This window comes from Raphanus sativus, chromosome 7, assembly GCF_000801105.2.
Source record: "Raphanus sativus cultivar WK10039 chromosome 7, ASM80110v3, whole genome shotgun sequence".
NCBI classification, from domain to species: Eukaryota; Viridiplantae; Streptophyta; class Magnoliopsida; order Brassicales; family Brassicaceae; genus Raphanus; species Raphanus sativus.
The window spans coordinates 18,567,846-18,592,306 of NC_079517.1; the positions used below are offsets into that span (position 1 = coordinate 18,567,846).

General features: G+C 36.3%; 1 protein-coding gene and 1 non-coding gene across 2 annotated transcripts; both read left to right on the forward strand.

The window, feature by feature from the left end:
- The first annotated feature begins 7,205 nt into the window (after positions 1–7,205).
- On the forward strand, positions 7,206–7,312 carry LOC130498162 (small nucleolar RNA R71). Its single transcript, XR_008937084.1, has one exon. It is a non-coding gene; the product is annotated as a small nucleolar RNA R71 (small nucleolar RNA).
- A 13,288-nt stretch (positions 7,313–20,600) lies between these two features.
- LOC108816382 (uncharacterized) lies at positions 20,601–24,069 on the forward strand. Its single transcript, XM_056991510.1, has 3 exons — positions 20,601–20,786; positions 21,067–21,387; positions 23,666–24,069. Exons 1-3 carry the CDS (start codon positions 20,720–20,722, stop codon positions 23,824–23,826), a joined length of 549 nt encoding a protein of 182 aa, XP_056847490.1. The 5' UTR covers positions 20,601–20,719; the 3' UTR covers positions 23,827–24,069.
- Positions 24,070–24,461: the final 392 nt, after the last annotated feature.

Consider the following 24,461-nt stretch of genomic DNA (forward strand, 5'->3'; position numbering starts at 1 on the left):
AAGAACACTTAGTGTTTTGGTTTTAATTGATTTAATCAATCTCTTATTGAATAAGGAATATTTGTGCTTCTAACAACCTAATGACCGTTTGATCTAGCAACTTAACGGGAGAACTAAACCAAATCCAAATTCCTCAAATTTATTTAGGGATTCAATTGTCCTAGGTTTTTAGGTTCATCAAATTTTAATGTTCAATCCTTTAACAAACAACCAAATTCGTTTTGATATGGTTCCAAAGGGTGTTTCAGATTTTATTTACCTTTAGATTGGAGAAAATCTGAAACTGGACCACCTAGAGAGAGGAGAGAAAACCGCGAACGGCTTGAACGTCTATCGCGAGCAAGGAACGGGCTGATCGGATCGTCCGGAACCTCTACCGGCTGTTGGATGAACTGTCGGATCGTCTGGTGGCTTATCGGGTGCTGATCAATTCGTCGAATGGTCAGTATGGGTGCTGGTCGGATGAGAATGGAAAGACAGCTAGGGTTTCCTTTAGTAAAAAGGAAATTGTCAACGCGGATTGAAACGGAGGTGGAGAACGCGTCTGAACTCGGATTGAGACGAGGTTTGCGGCGCTGGATTCTTCTCGTCGAGAGCTTCAATTGGATATATGGAACGTCGGCTAAATCCTTATGGTTTAAGAGATACGTCGATTTGAAGTTGCGTCCGAATTAGGGTTTTGAATCAAGTTGACGGCGCTTCTTGTAATAGCTCGTGAGAACGCGTCCGGTATCGGATTGCGATGAGGTCGACGGCGTTGGATTCGTCTCGTCGAGATCTTGAATTTGATAGGTGGCGTGTCGTCTGGATCCGTCGGGTTGAGGAGATACGGTGTTTTGAAGTTTCGTCTGATTTCTAGGGTTTATGGTGGTTGCTGGGAAAAAGGGTTTCGAAATTCACTCAGGGTTTTCTCAGAGCTCTCGTGCTGATAACGTGTTGTAAAACTTGTATTTCTTCTTCTTATTGATGTGCCAATAGGCATCTATATATATACATGTTACAAGGAAGAGATAAATGGAAAGATCCTATTTCCAATAGGAAATAGGAAATACATGGAAATAGTAATATCCTAATACAAATATGCTAATACATAAATATGGTAAAGTCTAAGTCTTCTTTTCTTCCTCATGCGTCTGGTCCGGTTCGGTATTGTCTGTCCGGTACGTCCGCCCGATACTGTCCGGTACGGTTCGGTTATGTCCGTCCATCCAATGGTTTATAACAATGGTAGAGTTTAAATAGGAATCTATTTTAATAGAGTACATGTTTTGGTTAAAACCGTATGATTCTGCTTCCGTCCTTGTGGCCAAACATTGAAAAAGAAATGAAGTCAACAACTAAAATCACTGTTTTTCATTTTTATCCTTTCCACTAGGGGTAGGACAAACCTGGTATCCAAGGTATATCAGGATACCCGGATTGGATCTGTAAAATTGATATCCGGATCTAGATTTGAGAATTTTGGGTATTCGAGGTTCGGATATCCAGACTAAAATCCGAATACCTGCAGATATCTAGATCTCAACCATTTTTTTTTTTTAAATTAAATTAAAAATTAGCTAATTAACTATTTATTTAGTCTATTTAAAACTATTTTTAAAAATAAAATTGAAAAATTATTGAAATTTAATAAAATTAAAATTTTATTTATTTTATATATAAACTATATATGGTATACATATATAAATATATTTATATTTTAAATATTATATATATAATAGGTCCGGATCCGAATCCGGGTACCCGGACCTAAAATTTTACTACCCGGATCCGTATCCGGATCTGCCGGATCCATAGAAACACTATCCGGATCCGGGCTTTCCGGATATCCGTTTTTTCGGAGCGGATACCTGATCGGATCGCGGATCAGGATTTTAATTCCAGGCCTACTTTCCACTATAAATAAAAGATTGTTATACCATTTATGGTCAGGTTATTTTACTCAATATTCATATATTAAGAATATAGTCATGCACTGATATATATCTGTGTGAATTTGGTCTAAAAATAGACAACGTTCTCCTTCTTGACGCGTGAAAATTCTTTAATACAATAGTTGATATTGTATTATACTATATTTATTAAATATATAGAACATAATAATTAATTTATTTGACAATAAATTGTAAAGAGGATAAGAAAGATAAGAAAGATGAAAAAAATGGTGGATAATGCTGAGGAGAGAGAGAGAGAGAGAGAGAGAGAGAGAGAGAGAGAGAGAGAGAGAGAGAGAGAGAGAGAGAGAGAGAGATGTTAGGAGTTTTGAGGCTCCTAAGTCAAATGATAGTATAGTGGAAGTAAGTTGTCGAACCAGTTCTGAGGGATTTAAAATCAGAGAGAATGCAAGTATTTATCTAATCTAAGTGCAACCAGTGATTTGATGAATTCTAAACTAATGATTAAAGCTAATGCAAAGCAGTAAAATGATACTCTTAAGCTATTGGAAAGGAGAACTCATGGGTATAGGGGTTTAGACATTGGGTGATCAGGTTTCGATCTAAGGAATGCAAATGATAAATCAAACTATCAACCTTAAGCCTAGACACAATTCTAAGCAAGCTCTATGTCTAGATGAATGCTCATTTGCTAACATATCTCAAACATCAAATGTCTTTGGTTGAATAACATGCAAGCAATCATTACTAACAAGTCTATTAGCTATCTTAGCATCTTTAACAACAAATGTCTTTGGCAAAGTACACTAAAAGCCTAGGAGAGTTGACTCAGGCATTTCATCGAACACCTGTCGGGTGAGAAATGCTTAGAGATCACCCTTTGAGTGGCCTACTCAAATGATGCAGTAAGATCACTCTACTAGCAAGGAACAAGTATGATCTATACCTAAAACATCCTAGAACTAGCCTAATCACCCTTAATCACCCTAACCCATGAATCCAAAAGGTGATTACTCACTAATCTCCATGATTTCTCTTAAACCCATGATGGATTTCAGATTAATCATGTAGAGAAATAGATGAGAGATCACAAGAACAATAACAAATCAAGCCAAAAAGAGATGTTTTTCTTGAGAGAGTTTGTGTTCTTTAATAGATAAAAGATATCTCGTTTTCTTTTTGATTACAAAAGTATCAATATGAATCAAAGAAAACCTAATGGTTTCCTTTTAAAATGTCTAAAATACCCTTTTAAAGTGTTTAAATTCGAGCAAGTAAATGACTTAACCCGGGTAGGAATCATGGTCGACAACCCGGGTCATCCAACCCGCGTCAGTTTGGTCTCGACACGTCCAGCTCCAAGCGCCCGGGTAAGGTACCCCGAGCACTCCAACCCGCGTCAGTTTCCTTGCGACGTTGCTCCAGGCGCCCGGGTACTCCATCCCCTGCACGAGCAACCCGAGTCGACCAATGGTGAGGCATGCGCCCGGGTAAGCTATCCCGGGTCATTCTACCCGGGTCCGATTCATCCAACTTCATGTGTGGCTTGACTAGACTCCATTCTTCACCCCAATTTGGATCACAAAGTTTCCAAACACTCCCAATCAGTCCATAAGACACTCCAGCACCTGATAAGGACATATGTGTGCCAAATGCAACCTAAACATGCCTAAATCCTAATCTATATGATGCAAATGCTTATGAATGAATGGTTAAAACAATGCAAATATGCAAGACATCAACTCCCCCACACTAGTCCTTTACTTGTCCTCAAGTGAACTTTCTGGAACTAATAGGGGAAGAGGTTTGAAAATGGGAGCTCATAGCCAAGAGAAACACAAAAGCACTCACTTCAACATAAGAATTCAGTACTAGCACACTCTCTCTTATTATCCTCTTGCTTCTCTAGGCCTATCTCAACTCAACATTATTCATTCACACATTCAATTCAGCCAACTCTCACATTCATTAAGCAATACAACAAGTGAGCTCTATGCAAATGGTCAATTGGTCCAAGTCATTTGGGTAAGGGAAGGCTTTTTATTCTAGAGATCAAGGGGTTCATAACTCATTATCTTCAAGGTTTCACTCTCAAAACAAGTAGCCTTGACATTGCACATAATATATCTAAGAAAGGGATCAACTAATGCATACAATGCTCAATCTTCATTGTTCTACCCTTTTCAAACATACAAGTGACACAATTAAATCCCAAGTCATACCCATCTCACATCTCTCACCCAAAATTCTCAAGAACACATCCATAAGCTCTTCAATCAAGGGAAATACTTAAACTTTTAAAACACAACCTCTAAGCTCATTCTCACTTTGCTAGCCCCCTTTTTCTTTGTTTTTTCTTTTTTTTTTTCGGTTTCTTTTTTTTTATTGTTCTTTTCCTTTTTTTTTTTTTTTTTTTTTGGGCCAAGACTTTCACAACTTTGAGCTAGAGGTTCATACAATTCCCATCCAGAAGATTAAGCACAAGAGTTCATTCATTTCCTTTCAACTTTCAAGTTCCCGAGTCAAACTTTACAACACTCACCCCCCACCTATGGCTAGAAAATATGGTATCCAATCTAGCAAGAATGAAGACTGAGCATTGTCGTTCCCAATACTCTCAAGATTATGCACATGTAAGACTTTCCGAAAAAGGCCTCACTCAACAATCAATTAAGGCTTAAAAGGAGGAGCGGGTTTTAGGGAGTGGAGTGCCACTAGAGATTGTCAAAAAGATCGGCATAAAAGGCGCGACAATTCTAGTGTGTATATCCATGACTTAGCACACAAGGGACCATGAGCAAGAAATTAGGTTCATTCAGTTCATTCAAGGTTGTAGTTGGCCTAAGAGATTGAGTTTCAGGGAGAGCTTTCAAGGCACGAAGCTTACAAGATTTTCAAGAGAGGTGCATGAACTATACAAGGCTAGACAGTGCTCTCTACAAGGCATTTTAAATCATTGATCCCAATACAAATGAATGCAACCTATATGCTCTAGACTCTCCTAAAAGTGCAAATGATGCAAACTAAATGATTCTTTTTGTGTTTTTCAAAATTTTTATTTTTTTTTGGTTTTTCTATGCAAATAAGAATGTAATATGCAATGCATGAGACTCAAAATCATCATAACAAACATGATCAAATGCTTGGCACCTCCCCCACACTTAAATCACACAGTCTCTGTGTGAGTGAGGTACCCAATGAAATTCTAAAATGCAAAGAAAAACTGGGAGAAGGGAAGTTTCCAGTTACCTGAGACGGGAGCGAGGTGGAGGGGTCGCTGTGGGCAAGTCGCTCCCAGCTGGAGCGACTTCTCTACCTCGCTCCATGACCTCGCTCTGATGTCTGATTTTCGGCTCCACACCTGCACACAACTTCATTTTCCCATTGTTTTATGCAGTAAGATGAAAATGTAAATACTAATGCAATATATACAAGGATACTCATGGGACTTCCTCCCAAGTGAGCTTGTTTTAAGTCTCTAGCTTGACTTTGCCTCATTTGGATCAGGCTGGAGTAGGTGCAGAAAGTGGAGTTAACACCCCATCTTCCTCAGGTGGTAGCTCACCAAGGTGATCATCAGATGGAGGGCCCATTTCTTCAATGATGAAGGCTTGTCCAAACACAGTGGGGTTCCTCATTTTCTCCTTGATGTCAAAGTGGAGGATGTTCTCCTTACCCAAATGGAGGTCAATCTTGCCTTCTTTCACATTCACAATAGCTCCTGCTGTAGCTAAGAATGGCCTTCCAAGAATCAATGGGTCTTGAGCCTCCTCACCCATTTCAAGCACCACAAAATCTGTAGGTATCTCATACCCTCCAATCTTCACAGGGAGGTTCTCTAGGATGCCCACAGGGTACTTCACTGAACGATCAGCCAACACCAGAGAGAGTCTACACTTCTTGTATTGAGTGAAGCCAAGCTTCTTTGCCACAGACAAAGGCATCAAGCTGACACTAGCTCCCAAATCGCAGAGACATTTCTCAAATACCATAGGTCCAAGAGCACAAGGTAGTGTGAAGCATCCTGGATCCTCTAGCTTCTCTGGAGCATCAAGCCTCTGAATGATGGCATTGCACTCATGACTCAGAACCATCATGCCCTCCATCTCTTTCTTCTTAGCAGCTACAACATCTTTCAAAAACTTGTTGTATTGAGGAATCAGCATGAAAGCATCAATGATGGGCATTGTAACCTGAGCTTCACTCATCTGCTTCTCAAACAAAGCCTTGTACTTCTGTAGCAGCTGCTTCTTGAATCTACCAGGGAATGGAAGCTTGGGTTCATAGGGAGGAGGGACAGAAGAGCTCTCACCTGCTGGAGCAGCAGATTCACCATCTTTTGTTGTCTTCTTCTCTTCTCCAACCTTTCCTTTACCCTTATCTTTCTCAATCTTCTCCAAGATCTCATCATCTGTCTTCTCATCAACAATGACCACTTCATCATCTAGATTGATGGCTACCTCCTCACCTTGTTTCTCAGCATCTTTGGTGAGGGTTCTAGGAGGTAACTGCTTACCACTCCTGAGTGTGACAGCTTTTGCTTCCTTGGGGTTTTGATCAGATTTTCCAGGTAGAGATCCTGGCTGGCGATTCTGGTGGGTGCTCATGGAAGCAAACTGATTCTCCAAATTCTTGACAGAAGAAGCAAGGTGGGAGAATTTGTTGTTGAGCTCATTGTAGCTCCCATCAATCTTGGAGTGAAGGTTCTTCAGCTCATAGCCCACATGTTTCTCACTTCTAGTCTGAGACTCTAAGATCTGTTTCAGTAAGGCATCAGTGCTGCTCTCTTGAGGGGCAGAGGAGCTAGGAGAGGGGTTTTGCTGAGGCTGATAGTTGCTCTGCTGGTTGTTTCTAGGCTGATAACCACTCTGCTGGTTGTTTGAATAGGGCTTCTGTTGGTAGTTGTTGTACTGAAAGTTGGGTTCCTTCTTGTACCAGCTACCATTGCTGTTGATGAAACACAATTCTTCTTGCCCTTCCAAACCCTCAACCTCATTGACAGTAGGAGGTATCTCCTGTTGTGGGTTACCAACAAAGTTCACCTGCGCTTGTGTGGCCTTATCAGCAATGAGTGTGTCAATCTTCTCCTGAAGAGCCTTTATCTCATTCCTTGTGTGCTTGTCATCACCTCTACTGCTTCTGTCATGGTCTCCACTGTAGACTGCATCACTCTTAACCATGTTGTCAACCAGAGCCTCTGCTTCTTCCTCAGTTCTCCCCAAAAAGAACCCATTGCTAGCTGTATCCAGTCTGGCTCTGTACTTAGGAAGAGCACCTCTGTAGAATGTGCTCAGCAAGCTCTCCTTGGAAAAACCATGGTGTGGGCACTGAGCTTGGTAACCATTGAATCTCTCCCAAGCTTCACTGAATCCTTCCAAGTTCTTCTGTTGGAAGCTGGAGATCTCGTTCCTCAACTTAGCAGTTCTTGAGGTAGAGAAGAACTTCTCCAAAAATGCCTTTTTGCAGTCTTCCCAAGTAGTGATGGAGTCACTTGGTAGAGACTTCTCCCACTGACGTGCCTTATCCCCCAAAGAGAAGGGGAATAGCTTGAGCTTTAAAGCATCCTCTGACACACCATTAGTCTTTGACATACCACAGTAGCTGTCAAACTTATCCAAGTGATCAAATGGGTCCTCCACAGCCAGACCATGATACTTGTTGTTCTCTATGCAGTTGAGCAGCCCTGACTTGATCTCAAAGTTGTTAGCAGCCACAGCCGGTGCTCGGATTCCCAGTCTAGGGCCGTGGATGTTGGGGCGGTCATAAGTGCCAATGGGGCGAGCTGGTCGCTGTTGAGGCCCTTGTGGTTGAACATTGTTGACTCCATTGGGGTTCTGAGGATTTTGTTGTTCTTCCATTGCAGCTTCCAGTGTCTGCAGTTGAGCCTGTTGCTCTTCTTGTCTTCTCTTTCTAGCACACTCTCTCTCTAAAGCTCTGATGTCTGCGGCTCTTGGAACAAGGTTTGATGTACCCTTGCTCCTCAAGTTCATACACCTGAAAATCACAAAGAGTGAAGAAGAGAATCAGTAACTTACAAAAATAAAAATGACTTAGTCTCAAGCAAATGACTAAATCTCAATGTTCAAATCAAACTCAGAATTTGGCAACGGCGCCAATTTGATGTTAGGAGTTTTGAGGCTCCTAAGTCAAATGATAGTATAGTGGAAATAAGTTGTCGAACCAGTTCTGAGGGATTTAAAATCAGAGAGAATGCAAGTATTTGCCTAATCTAAGTGCAACCAGTGATTTGATGAATTCTAAACTAATGATTAAAGCTAATGCAAAACAGTAAAATGATACTCTTAAGCTATTGGAAAGGAGAACTCATGGGTATAGGGATTTAGACCTTGGGTGATCAGTTTCGATCTAAGGAATGCAAATGATAAATCAAACTATCAACCTTAAGCCTAGACACAATTCTAAGCAAGCTCTATGTCTAGATGAATGCTCATTTGCTAACATATCTCAAACATCAAATGTCTTTGGTTGAATAACATGCAAGCAATCATTACTAACAAGTCTATTAGCTATCTTAGCATCTTTAACAACAAATGTCTTTGGCAAAGTACACTAAAAGCCTAGGAGAGTTGACTCAGGCATTTCATCAAACACCTGTCGGGTGAGAAATGCCTAGAGATCACCCTTTGAGTGGCCTACTCAAATGATGCATTAAGATCACTCTACTAGCAAGGAACAAGTATGATCTATACCTAAAACATCCTAGAACTAGCCTAATCACCCTTAATCACCCTAACCCATGAATCCAAAAGGTGATTACTCACTAATCTCCATGATTCCTCTTAAACCCATGATGGATTTCAGATTAATCATGTAGAGAAATAGATGAGAGATCACAAGAACAATAACAAATCAAGCCAAAAAGAGATGTTTTTCTTGAGAGAGTTTGTGTTCTTCAATAGATAAAAGATATCTCGTTTTCTTTTTGATTACAAAAGTATCAATATGAATCAAAAAAACCTAATGGTTCCCTTTTAAAATGTCTAAAATACCCTTTTAAAGTGTTTAAATTCGAGCAAGTAAATGACTTGACCCGGGTAGGAATCATGATCGACAACCCGGGTCATCCAACCCGCGTCAGTTTGGTCTCGACACGTCCAGCTCCAAGCACCCGGGTAAGGTACCCCGAGCACTCCAACCCGCGTCAGTTTCCTTGCGACGTTGCTCCAGGCGCCCGGGTACTCCATCCCCTGCACGAGCAACCCGAGTCGACCAATGGTGAGGCATGCGCCCGGGTAAGCTATCCCGGGTCATTCTACCCGGGTCCGATTCATCCAACTTCATGTGTGGCTTGACTAGACTTCATTCTTCGGTTGAATAACACGCAAGCAATCATTACTAACAAGTATATTAGCTATCTTAGCATCTTTAACAACAAATGTCTTTGGCAAAGTACACTAAAAGCCTAGGAGAGTTGACTCAGGCATTTCATCGAACACCTGTCGGGTGAGAAATGCCTAGAGATCACCCTTTGAGTGGCCTACTCAAATGATGCAGTAAGATCACTCTACTAGCAAGGAACAAGTATGATCTATACCTAAAACATCATAGAACTAGCCTAATCACCCTTAATCACCCTAACCCATGAATCCAAAAGGTGATTACTCACTAATCTCCATGATTCCTCTTAAACCCATGATGGATTTCAGATTAATCATGTAGAGAAATAGATGAGAGATCACAAGAACAATAACAAATCAAGCCAAAAAGAGATGTTTTTCTTGAGAGGGTTTGTGTTCTTTAATAGATAAAAGATATCTCGTTTTCTTTTTGATTACAAAAGTATCAATATGAATCAAAGAAAACCTAATGGTTCTCTTTTAAAATGTCTAAAATACCCTTTTAAAGTGTTTAAATTCGAGCAAGTAAATGACTTGACCCGGGTAGGAATCATGGTCGACAACCCGGGTCATCCAACCCGCGTCAGTTTGGTCTCGACACGTCCAGCTCCAAGCGCCCGGGTAAGGTACCCCGAGCACTCCAACCCGCGTCAGTTTCCTTGCGACGTTGCTCCAGGCGCCCGAGTACTCCATCCCCTGCACGAGCAACCCGAGTCGACCAATGGTGAGGCATGCGCCCTGGTAAGCTATCCTGGGTCATTCTACCCGGGTCCGATTCATCCAACTTCATGTGTGGCTTGACTAGACTCCATTCTTCACCCCAATTTGGATCACAAAGTTTCCAAACACTCCCAATCAATCCATAAGACACTCCAGCACCTGATAAAGACATATGTGTGCCAAATGCAACCTAAACATGCCTAAATCCTAATCTATATGATGCAAATGCTTATGAATGAATGGTTAAAACAATGCAAATATGCAAGACATCAGAGAGAGAGAGAGAGAGAGAGAGAGAGAGAGAGAGAGAGAGAGAGAGAGAGAGAGAGAGAGAGAGAGAGAGAGAGAGAGAGAGAGAGGGGTGCCCCATAACAATTAATGGGGCACCTTTTGTTTTTTCTCTTAATGTGTGTTTTCAGCTTATGTTTACTCATGTACGTTAATTCCACGAATGCGTGGTTCTTTTGGTATTTAACTAACATATTGCGTACTTATGTTTACCTTCACCTCGTGTCCACAGCCGTGTGTCCACTGCAAACCTAACCACTGATTCAATACGCACACAACGCCTTCACACAAATCCACGCCAATCCCATCCACACAAATCCACGCCAATCCCATCCAAGGTTTCCCAAAACTCAACGTTTTGTTGCCAACCTCGGTAAAAATATCCCCTATTGTTAATAAATATCTCTTCTTCATGTTTTCTTTTGTCCCAAGATCTAGAAAAAAACTAAAACTATGATTTACAGAGAAAATTCCAGTAAGCTTTCCTTAACGAGATCCATCTTATACGAAATTAGCTTGTACACTTAACATGTCCAAAAGCATAAGCATCAACATAACATCATCCACACAAGTATGCAACAATTTTACTAATGACTGCAACAATGCCCCCACATAAAAGCATATGAGCAACCACAAGTGCACAAGCATAACATTCCCAATAAAAAACAAAGTTCCAGCACATTTCCAAAGCACTGCATCAACATAAGAGCATCCACAAAGTTCACAAAGTTTCACCTATTTTCTCAAACTTCGCAACACATTAATTACACCTCAGAAAGCATGCTTCTTCTCAGCCGTTGGATCAACTTTCTTCAAAATAATCTGACGTACACGATATATTCCCATAAACTTATATACCTAACTTTTTATTTTAATATTTTACATTAATTACAACTACAAAGAAACTGATTTCTTTAATTACTGTTGTTTTATTAGACCAAACATTCTTACTTTTTACCAAAAAACAAGGTCATTTTAGTCCAAAAAAACAGCTGGTAAGGTAAAGTGTGTCAAAACAGCATTGTGTTTTATAGAACAAAGTATAATCATAAAATATTTTTTTAGGCAAGTCTCTCAATATTAAACATAAAGCATCCACAATGGTAAGCCCATTGTGGAGTCCTTCAAAAAATTTGTTTTATTATTTTATTAGTTTTTTTCGTTTAATTAAAAAAAAAAAGTTAACTAATCGTGGGCCACCACGTATCGTGGAGCCCGCGATACAGTAACCAAACTCGCCATGGATCAATCCTTACACACAGACTTTTTGAGACTGATCCGACACAGAAACCAACAAAAGTCATATTTTAATATTTTTTAAATATTATTTTAAGGATTGGGTTTATGAAACCCCATTGCACATGCTCTAATAACATTAATTTACATAGCAACCAGATAGAACAGAAGCTGAGGCATCAGAGTTAGGGACTGGAGCAGTCTCGCAGAGAAGCTCAGGAGCCTCACCGAAACTGAGGATTCAACATTGAACGATGAGGATTTAAATATATTAACGAAGTTTTAAGAAAATATTTTTTTAAAAAATTGTTGGTAAAGTGTGGCCCTTAACAAACCTAATTAAACTGAAACTTCTAAAATCGAAACTATATTTTATAAATCGGTAACTAACTCGAGTTGGCCCAGTGGTGATTACTTAAGAAAGTTACGGCCCCAATAAAGGAAACCACATGAGTTTTATTCGCGTTGGCCACACAGACTAACGTTAAATCGCAAGAATACGTGGAGTACCGTGGGTCTCGTGGGATTAGCCGGTTGACCTCGGTCGCTAGATCCTCACGGTTATCAAAAAAAATGAAAAATCGGACATGTTTCTTAATGAGTGAACCGAACAAAAGCTACTGGAGAACATGTATCGGGCTCTTTGTCGCGCGAATGGTTAATGAGTGATCACTATCTAGAATGCCTAGTACATGCAAATTTGTTAATGACCGTGTTGATGGAATATGCTAGAAACAAATTTAATGCGGGTGGTATAATTTGCTAACGCTATAAATTGACAGCCAATTAGGAAAGAAAGATTTGTATATGTATCAAGTTTCTGAAATTTACAATACGACAATATAGCTTGAGATGGAAAGATTGTATATGTATCAAGTTAGCAAGGTAGATGATTTTGATTTTTCATTACAATATTCTTCAAGCTTTGTAACGGACAAGAAAGATCTTCTTTTCCAAGCATTTTTGGCAAAAACAAAACAAAACTGTATCTATTATGTTTTTTACATCGAAAATATGTTTTCAATTTTTTGAATACATTATTTTACCAATACAGATTATAATACTTAATTTTATGAATTCTCCTTAAAATTATAGGGGCTAATCTATTACTTTGAACTAATTAACGCGTTGAGTCAATTACGGACGTGCACACATGTACGCGCGTTGCTTTGTTTCCAAGAAAGCCCACCTGAAAGTCTTGTAATGAAAAAGATAATTCAACTAAATCTTTTACACTAGTTTATGTCTTTGATTACGTCCGCTGAACTATATTAAATATATATATGCCAATTAACAGGAAAAGGGAATTTTCTTTTATATAATATCATGTAGCGAATTCGAAGAATCCGAGCAAAAGTCTAGATGTGAAAATGATAAAGATATGAATAGTAAAAAATCGAAAAATTGGGTACAAAACAAACACAATTGCTTTATCAGAAAAACAAACACAAATATATAAATGCTGAATAATGAACGGGAAAGCTTACTTTGATCATCGACTAAACAGTCGTATATATACATGATACATGTAGTTATCCTAACTATAAGATAAACACCAAACTAGAAGTAGATAAGGATGAAATAGAATATGTCGATCATATATATCGGTACATAACACTCCCCCTTGATCGACATATCTGGTTCAGGGTTCATTCATGCTTTTGATGTTGCCTTATTAAAACCTTTTCAGGAAAACCAAGTAGGACAAAACCATGGATAAGAAAAAAGAGTACAACATATGAACTCCCCCTGATGAATGCATCACTGAAGATCTTTGGATGATGCATTCCTATCTGGTCGATGAGCTTCTTGTAATACTTTGTAATTTCGTCGGCTTTCTGGAACTTCATTTGGACATGGTCAAGACGTGCTCCTTTGATGCTGACCACTCGACAATGTCTTCATGTTCTGGTCGGATGGATGATGCTCAATCAGTACTCGACCGGTACTTGGATGTACCTCTATCCTGCGATTAAATCTTTCTTGCAGGTCCTCTCATGTCCCACGGTTCCTCTAGTCTCATGGCTTTGCCATACCGTGGATACTTTCATTTTATTATTGACTCAGACATTCTTCTGGTCACTATCTCTGGATGATGTCTCATGACTTCTTTCATTTTGTCGTAGACAATGCTATGTTTTCGAAAACACACATGTTAAGTCATAGACCTTGTCATCACACGCCAATATACTCATATATGGCTAAGGTATTGCAGCCTGATATAAAGATATGGTCCGGATATGATACTGCAATTATATGGTTTGGTCCACCTTATACTTTGGTGGAACTTGGTCGGACCATAAACCTCGACCACTCTTATGATGATTGGTTCTTTTATTTCTTTACTGATGTATAGACATTCATTAGTCTCATGTACTTCATTTGGTACTTGACCACACGTTTTATGATACTACCATATGCTGGTCGATCTTTCCATTAGCTGCATTACATATGCTGGTCGATCTTGGTCGATCTGGTCGGTTCATGATGATACATCAATCAATTCACAAGTATACACTCGGATTTATTTGGCTAATTGTGCAGCAATGGTTTATAATTTGCCTGAACCAATTCACCACACTACTTTTGGTTATTCTTATGGACGATTGGGAAGTATGGAGCTGGATGGTCTTTGGCATGAGAATTAATGGTTCTCTTTGCCTTCTCCTGCGACCATCTCACATTACACCATCTAATTGTGGCGTGCTGATCTCAACTCATACACGGCTATGATTTCTAGTCCCATCATATTCCGTCCAAAATCAATCGATAACTTGTATCATTGAAATCATTGAACCATTGAACCTCTCTTTAGGTTGGTTTGATATAAACACAAACACAAGGAATTATAATATTATCTATAAGGATCTATGGACTGATTGTACTAAGTATTTTCTTAGTCTTTCATATCACTTGTAGCTGCTTTGTTTTCAGTCCATGAATAGCTTAGGAACAAAACTATTCTATGAGAATTTCTTTTCTCATCTTTTTGATACTTTTATCATTTCTTTATCCAGTGATCAATATGCTACTTACTACATTTCTTTCTTACTTATATCCAGACCTTTTCGAATTTGTAGTAGCATCCACCACATAGGAGTATATCTCCTTATAATTTGTTCCTTTGGTCTCTGTGAGTATCCTTGTGTAATCAAGCCATTCCTTGAATACTTTAAATAGGAAAATGAACACCTTAGTCCATGTCTTACGATTTCTTTTCCTTTTCCACACAGGACCTATTTTTCACTGGTTTTATCTTATCAGATGGTGTTTCTATATATGGCCAATACACCCATCTCTTTAATAGATTCTTTAAATCTTTCTTTGAACCCCCACGGTTTCCTTTAGTCTATGAATGCATTCTTGTATTCTCGTGGGTTCTGATCCTCGCTTATATCTTTTAAACTCAAGTACTATTTCCTTATGCATCTTTATCTTTTATGTGTCGACACTTCTTTTATAGTGTTCCATTGTGTTCCAGACATGAACTAATCGATTAGAGATTTCATTCTTACTAAGAACCTTCATTTACCTTGCAGTTTGGCGTCCCAAACTACATGGTTTGGTATCTTAGATGTTTAGCTGCGCAGCCTTATCTCAATGTCTGATCTGGTTTCTCTTATGACCTCGGATATGTCATTTCTATGCACCTTTCTTTTTATTTCCGAGGTTCCTTATCTTATGGAACATATTGGTCTATCTTTAGACTTTATAGCAACTTGATTATGTCTCTTATAGGACATTAATTTTGTGGTGCTTAAGCTGGTATGACTTAGTCATTCTTTTTCATTTCTTTTCGGGTCTAATCTGTCTGGCATTCTTTTAGCTAGCTTTGTATGATCTTTCTTTGGACGTCTTAAATCATATTCTCTGGTCCGAGGATCTTGCCAAGATAAGGATGGTTAATACCATTCCATTTCTCTTTATACTTGTACCAGCTTATTTCTTTCTCCCCCAGATGTTGGATAGTCGGATTCATCATGTAATCCGTAAACCTGGCCTTAATCTGATCACCCATATTTTGGCTCAAATAAAATCGTGGGAGGAAGACATTCTCATATCCAACATATATTCCCAATTTTATCTCATCTTCTTATGAGGTTCCATCCTAGACGGCACATATTATTGTGGTGGTCTAAACATAATCTCTTAGGATGGTCTATGTCTGGATCATGACCCTTTATCATTCTTAGATGGGAATATCTATGCTCACTTTATATGGCTTGATGCATATTTTTATTACATGTAAATCCATGTGTTCCCAAACATTAGCTAGTGATCTTTGTATCACAAAGAATTCGGCCAAGTTCTATCATGGTCATAGACCATGTCACACGGATTTTTAGTGTTGTTCATGTACCACGGGAGTGTCATTTCTCCCCCTCATGAACATGCTTATAAATCTTTTAGATGCTTGGAACATTATAGCCTATTGAGTTTCCCTTGTGTATATGTTACACACCGTGAGATTCTATGGGATAACTCTTTTGTGCCTTTTTCGATATCAATCTTTGCATCAATTTTAAAGACCTGGATGGCTAGTCTAGTCATGCCATAAAGTGTATAAAATTTTGTGGTCGACCTATCTGGTTACCTAGGCCTTTTGCCTTTATCATACTGATCTTTTAGCATAGTTCATATTAGTCGGGAGTACAGTCTCGACCATTTTCTATGCCTTGGGCGATTTTTATTTATAATTTTGAAGGAACTTTTTATTTCCTTTGTCTAATGGTTCAATGTGGAAACCATTCATTTTCAAAATTTTATAACTCAAATTGGTCTTTTATTTGGGTGAATAATTCATGCCCCCTTTAGGCAATGCCTTTGGTCGGATGATTTTAATTACTATACTCATTTTTAAACTTTCATTTTGTCATTTATCAATCAAGAAATTATCAAGCAAATCAAATAAGATAATATAAAACTAAAACAACTCTTATAATAATATTGTAAATGACAAACAAATCAAAACATAAATCAAGCCGACAATTCCCTTAATTATTCTGGACGTGGCTTCTTTGGATTCATCCTTATTCTCTCCAGCCTTATTGGCTTCAGGAAGTCTCATCTCACTAGTTTTCTTTAGTATCTCATTATTCTTCTCAGCTTGTAATAGATACGAGATCAAATTCGTATAAGTGGTGAAACCCTTTTTTTTTTATATTGTAACAATAGATACCTTGGATCAGCTGTGAAGAATGTCTTTTCCAGTAAATCTTCCTCTGTTACCTCTTCACCACATAGTTTCAATTTAGAAACAATTTTGATTAGAGCTGAGTTATATTCATCTACGGACTTAAAGTCCCGAAATCTGAGATTTATCTACTCATACCTAGCCTTTGGTAATAACACTATTTTGTATCTGGACTTTAATTCTGTCCAAAGGTCTAGAGGGTTCTCAATATTTAGATACTGATCTCTGAGATCCTCAGTGAGATGTTGGCGAATAATTGTTACTGCCCCATATTTTTCATTTTCAGTTGCATACTCGCCTTTGATGATACATCTGTCAAGTCCTCTTATCTTCAAGACACTTGCAGTGTTCATGGCCCATTTTAAATAATTATCTCCAGCGAGATTAAGGGCTGGATAATCCAAATTTGACATCTGAAAATATAGATTTTAGAGTCTTATTATTTGACTTATAATCAGATTCAAACAATGCATTTTGGTTTCTTTCAACCTTTTAGTTATGCAAAGTGATTTGGTTTCTTTCAACCTCTAAATTATATAATCTAATCCGATTTATTTTAGTCAATATAGCAATGCAGCTTTGGTTTCTTTCAACCTTTAAATTTATGCAATGCAATCCGATTTTTCTTTCAATCTAGCAATCTAGAAAATTTCTATAATTTTTTTTTTTTATCAATCCCTAATGATTCAAGTCAATTTCGACATTGATCAGGGAAATCATCTAGCAAGTAGACTAAAATTTAACAATTTCAATCGAAAAACACCTATTTGCAATCGAATTTCATAAAAAAAAAATAGGGTTTGTATAATTCACAATCCTAAGCAGTTCTAAACATCAAGAACAACTTTTAAAAAAAATCAAACTCGACAATCAGATCAATATTCAAGTCGGAATCATAAAAAAAATTAGATGTTTTTGGATGAAAACCGATCTTGTTTATGTTTTAGGGGATTGATCGATTTCTAGGTTTAAGGATTTGATTTGATCATTCAGATCAAGGGGGTTTTGAGATTCAGAAACCATTATGGTTTTGATTTTAATTGTAAAACAATCTCATATCGAACTTTTGGTTTAAGAGTTTCGATTTACTCATGGAAGGGTTTGGACCTATTAATCTTTGCTAGGGTTTGATTTGAGGTTTTGCAAAATTTTAATGGTCATTCCTTTATCAATCAACCATTTTCGATTATGAGTTCTTTTAGGGTTTCAAAGTTTACCTTTAGAACTTTGAAGTGTAGATTTGGACCACCGAGAGCTGGAACAAGTCGGATCGCGAACTGCATGACCGGAACGGATCAGGAGCTGGTCGCGTGTCTTAGGTTGAGCAAAAATCTTAATCAAAAACGAATCAAAACAAGTTAGTATAGATAGATAAAGCAAATCGCAGAAAGTAACAAAGTATAGAGAGAGGCTGCAGTTTAGGCTTTTGATTAGGGTTTTAGGGTAGTTAACGGCGCGGGTTGGAACGGAGCTTGAGAGCGCGTTTGAGATTGGATTCATACGAGGTTTGCGGCGATGGATTCTTCACGTCAAGAGCTTCAATTTGATATATTACACGTCGTCTGGATCCTTACGGTTTGAGAGAACGAACGGTTTGAAGTCGTCGGATGAGTTTTAGAATTTCAGGGTTTTAGGTCATTTGACGGCGTGTCTTAGAATAGCGCGTTAAGGCGCGTCCGCTGTCAGATAGAGACGAGGCCGACGGCGTTGGATTCGTCTCGTCAAGATTTTTAATTTGATATATTACTCGTCGTCTGTATCCTTACGGTTTGAGAGAACGAACGGTTTGAAGTCGTCGGATGAGTTTTAGAATTTCAGGGTTTTAGGTCATTTGACGGCGCATCTTAGAATAGCGCGTGAGGGCGCGTCCGGAGTCAGATAGAGGCGAGGCCGACGGCGTTGGATTCGTCTCGTAAAGAGTTTTAATTTGATATATTACTCGTCGTCTGGATCCGTACGGTTTGAGAGAACGAGCTGTTTGAAGTACCGCCGTCAATTAGGGTTTTTTGAGGTAGCTCAGGATTTCAGAGTCTCGTGCTGATAACGTGTTGAATAATGAACGGGAAAGCTTACTTTGATCATCGACTAAACAGTCGTATATATACATGATACATGTAGTTATCCTAACTATAAGATAAACACCAAACTAGAAATAGATAAAAATGAAATAGAATATGTCGATCATATATATCGGTACATAACAATAAATAAGTTTTAAGAAGCACATACTTTACAGGGAGCCCTACTTTACATAACAACCACATTTGTTTGATTTAAGCTATTTGAAGATCGACAAAAACTTAGTTCATCCACTAATGGTAATAATATATTTTTCTCTTTCATAATAACTATCACTTTACGGTTCAAATAAGTATATTTACTTTGAGGTAAAAATTAATTGCAAACTTGATTGATTTTATAAATAGTTTTTATTTATTTCAAATACTATTGGTTAGAGATGTAGAATTAATAACAATTTATATATATTTCCGTCATTTTCTTTATCTATGTAAAAAATGTCAAAATGATACTTATTTAGATACAAAGAGAGTATATATCAACTCAACAATACAACTAAGAGCTTGACTGGTTCAAACGCATCGTTTGCGGTTGTGGTTGCGGGAGTTTGCGGTTGCGGTTGTAGTTGCGGGAGTTTGCGGTTGTGGGTGGTTGCGGTTTCTAACATTATTTAGCGTTTTGTATGACTGGCACAACGTTTAAAAATTGTTGCGTCTGCAGAATTTTTGTTACTTGTTGATTATGAGATATTGCATCGGTTTAGTAATGAATCACCAATATAAACATATTATATTCCATTGTTGACCAAAAAAACATATTATATTACATTATAAAAATATAAAAAATATTATTGTGATAAAATGTAATAATTATTAATATAATATGATTAATATTTTGTTTATTTATTAAATTATTTTTAATTAGTTGAAATTTATAATTTTAATAATTTGTTTTTGAAGATTTATATTAAAATATTTAAAAAATATTTTTTTATATGTGTATATCTTTATATTTGTATGTATATTAATTTTTAAAAAAATTCTAACGAATAGCTAGTTTTAAGTTTTTATAAAAAATTATGGTATTTTGTGAATTTAAATTAATCTATAAAATGTGTATATATTTTCATTTATTATATTTGCATTTTAATAATTTTGGGAATTTGCAACCAGTACACACAGCTTTCTCCATAATTAACTAAATGTCCTAAATCTCACATATTGGTACCTCCAATGCTAGAGAGCAAAGTTGTCCCATCATGTGCACTTAGTTAATTTCATATTTTTGGAGAGTTTTCAGCAAATTGACTCTTTTACTTTTTAATTTAAAATTTTAAAATATTTTAAAAAAATAATTTTATATTTATTTATCCAACCGCAATCGCCCGCAACCACAAACGGTAGTTGTAATCAGTTTTTGATTTTAAAAAGTTTGAAGTAATTTACAGCGATTTGTAGTGGTTTATATGATTGTTTTAAAATACTGTCAACCTCTACCAACCGCAAAAACTGCATTTACAGGTGGTAGCAGAGAAACCAGTCAAGTCCTAAGTTGATACCATTACACAAGAAATATGTAGTACTACATACATATAATTATAGAGACATCCATGAACTTGTAAAGGATCAAATAATTCAAAGATTCAAATGAAAGGAAATGATCAAGCACATAACATAGAACAAATAAAATTGCAACTACTATGTAAAATATTTTAGCAAAAAAAAAATTATGTAAAATATAATCTTTATTGTAGCCAAAAAATATTATGTACTCTTATAGTAAAACCATTTATAGAGGGAGGTTACAAAGAAAAGAAAAATAGTAAATACAAATCATTAATTAAAACATCTTGTATATATATATACTCACAAACCCCCACAACAGCTCCTTTAATTCACGCCTCTCACGTTCTCTCTACATTACTCTTTCCCTTGAAAACATCAAAACTTTAAACCCCAAAAACAATAAAGGTGAAAGAGAAGAAGACAGAACAAAAACACAAAGAAGCAATGTCTTATTCTTCCCTCAAATTGCCAATCTTTCTCATCGTCTCATCTCTTCTCCATGCAGCTTTAGGTACGTACAGACATATCTATTTTGTAGAAATATCCAATCGTTAGAACCCAATATCATGATCAAGATCAATAAATACTTCTCCAATTTTAATTCATGATCAGGAGCGTTAGGTATTGGAACAATGAACATTTGATTTTTTCCTTATTCAGTTTATGTTTTGTATTAGGACTGTAGAGAATAATGAGACATGGGCCTTAACGTCTAAACCGTCAATTAGTTCTGGCTAGGCTGAAAGTTTATAGAACTTAATATTTTGTCTTTCTCATAATTATAATTGTAGGGGAGAACATCATTTGCGAGAATCTGCCCACGAATATGTGCGCGTTCTCAATATCGGCATCTGGGAAAAGATGTTTATTGGAGACAGCTAACGTCGCCGGAGAATACACTTGCCGGACTTCTGCGGTGGAGGTTGAAGGTATTGTAAACCACGTGGAGAGCGATGAATGTGTAGCCGCTTGTGGGGTTGAACGGAAAACAGTAGGGATATCATCTGACGCAATGATGGAGGCAGGATTCGCCACCAAGCTTTGCTCTCCGGCTTGTTTGGATTATTGCCCTAACATTCTTGATCTTTATTTCAACCTCGCCGCCGGTGAAGGTACGATCTCGAATTTTTTTTTGTGTGTGTCTCATGCGTACGTTGACATTTTTTTTGTGTGATATAATTCTTATAAGTTGCCGTTGCCTGCGTACCGGTCTGATGAAATATTTAGATGTTTTAATGAATAAGGGCTTGCTTAATTGTAAACTTAAGTTCTGTAAAGTTACAAAAAAAAAAAAAACTTAAGTTCTGTAGAAAGATAAATAGGTCAAAAAACTTAAATGTATACATTTTTAAAACAATTAACGGTATACATTCCTTAAGTTAAAAGCATAAACCTAATACCAAATAAATATATATATAAACGAAAATTTTGAATGGTGTACCATTAGGTCCATTACCTTTACGTGATTGAGGTTTCTTTGCAAAAATATTTGTAGAGAAATTGATATTGGCTACAAAATTGTATTTTTTGTTGACATATTCTTGGGTTCACCCCCCCCTATATTGAACCTATAGGCTTACCAACTAATAGATTTAGTTATTTCATATTTAGTATCCTTTAAAAAAAGAAATAAAATATTATCCAATTATATTATGTTTTTAAATAAAAAGATAAAAATAAATAAAAATAACAGTAGTTACAAAAACAAAATTCTTTTAAAATATTTTAAACACCCTCAACAAAACATTAAACCTACCCTAAATCCTAAACCAACCCTAAATCCTAAATCCTAAACCCAAGACTCTAAACCTTTGGATAAATCCTAAACCTTAAACCAAAACACTAAACACTAAATTTTAAAAACACCAAACCCTTAATCCTAATCTCTAGGGTTTAAAATTTATCCAAGATTTAAAGTTTAATATTTAAGATTTAAGTTTAACATTTAGGGTTTAGTGTTTTGCAGACGACGTTAAAAATATTAAATTTTTTTTAGCAACTACTATTGTTTTTTATTTATTTGTATCCAAGGGTTTAGTGTTTTTAATATTTAGTGTTTAGTGTTTTTGATTTAAGGTTTATGATTAATCTAAAAGTTTAGAGTTTAAAATTTAGGATTTAGTGTTTTGCTGACGGTGTTAAAATATTTTAATTTTTTTTGCAACTACTATTATTTTTATTTGTTTTGAACTTTTAATTTTAAAAACATAATATAACATGATAATATTTTGTTTCCATTTTTAAAAATATTAAATATAAGATGATTAAATTATATTGGTCGGTGAATCTACATGTTCACTATACTATACTTGATGAACCCAATAATACTTTTTCTTGTTTGCAAGTAACAAAATTGTATTTACCAAAAAGGAAAAGAAAAGACTAAGCGATTGCCTTAAGTAGATGTGGGAAAATGTGTATTTCATGCTGTTTAATATATGACTGATTAATGAAGTAAGGGCCGGATCCTACACTTGTGTGTGTGTTTTGTTTGTGTATATCAAATCCTTTTTTCTTGTGTATGGAAGAATCTCACTTTCATCTCTATGGTTTATCTTACCGTCAAAGCAAGGAATTTCGGTAGAAGCTTGATTGTTAATGCTTCTTCACTAACCATAATTATTATTTGAATAGTAATGATTTAATATTGCATCCTACTAGATTTTGACCCGCGCTTTGGAAGCGCGAAATATTTTACGACGAAAATTTTTACTAATAACTTAATAAATATTTTGTTAACTTTTAAAGAGTGTGTATTTAAAATATTTTTGTATTTAAATCAGTGTTTTTAAATTCAACCCGATTGTGATTATACCGGTTAATTCAGAGATCTAACAATTCAATTTAGTTTTTTAAAATATTCATATTAAAAAGTCACTAAAACCCGAGACTAACCGATTGAACTGATGGATGACCGATATGTAATTTAATTTGATTGAAATTGTAATATTTTCATAATTTGTAATCTTATAATCCAAATTTTAAAGTTCATTATTTTGTAATTTATGAAATTATGACGTTTCTACAAAATTTTAAAGAGAAAATGATAAATATAAAATAACTAAGATTAATTATTGTATTGTTTGGAAACATTGATAGTAGTATATAAAATATATTGTTTGGAAACATTGATAGTAGTATAAAGAAATAAGTATATTGTTTGGAAACATGGATAGTAGCATAAAGAAAGGAATATTAGTGATTTAATGTATGTTTAACTATAAAGTATAAAGGTGTATTTAATTTAAAAACTTACAAAATAAATGTTAGGTCCAAGAAAATATTTCTGTTTTAATAAGATAGATGGTTACGTTACTTACGTTGGTACTACAGAAAAATCAATGACGTAAAGTGTAAGCTTGACTTAACGTATCAATTGACCACATGCAGGTGCATTTTTACCTGATCTGTGCGATGCTCAAAGGATAAATCCTCACCGTTCGATGTTGGAAATCCTCAGTTCCGGCGCGGCTCCTGGGCCTGTCTCCGAGACTGCTCCAGGCCCTGACTCCGACTCCTCAGCTCCTGCTCTAGCTCCGGCTGCTATGTAAAATTAATGTTATTAATTTCACGTTTGTCAATGTTTATGTTTAATATTTTCGTTTGGTGATCTACAATGGATCATATTATAAGTTGGTATGATTTGATGATAGATCATCAATTGATACATACGTGAGAAGAGGATACAGAGTGAGTTTGTTTTTTGGCTGTATTTTTGTTTTAAACATTTTCCCATATAATAATAACTTTTGTAAAAAAAAAAAAATCTTTTGTAAGATCATTGTTACGTTTTATCGTATGATACATATACTATAAGTTTATGCAATCGCAACTTATATATAAACGATGCTTTAAACTCGACTTTAGTACATACTTTTAATAAATAGGATTATATACTATAGATATGCGAGCACCAACATGTGTTTCTGGTTCCATTACCCTTTAAGCTTATCGTGTGTTGCTTTTTATTCTTTTTTTTTAAAGTCCCACGTTAAGATGTTCTCGTTTTCCTTTAGGTGCTAAACCCTGGTTTGCAAGTTCTAGAAGGCAACGAGTTTATGTGGTACGTATTCATTACTTCATAAAAAATAAAAATAAAAAGATTTAGCTTAGCCTGTATGTAAAGTATAATTAGTTTCCATACGTAAAATGAAATAAAAACAAGAACATAACGGTTGAGAAAAAC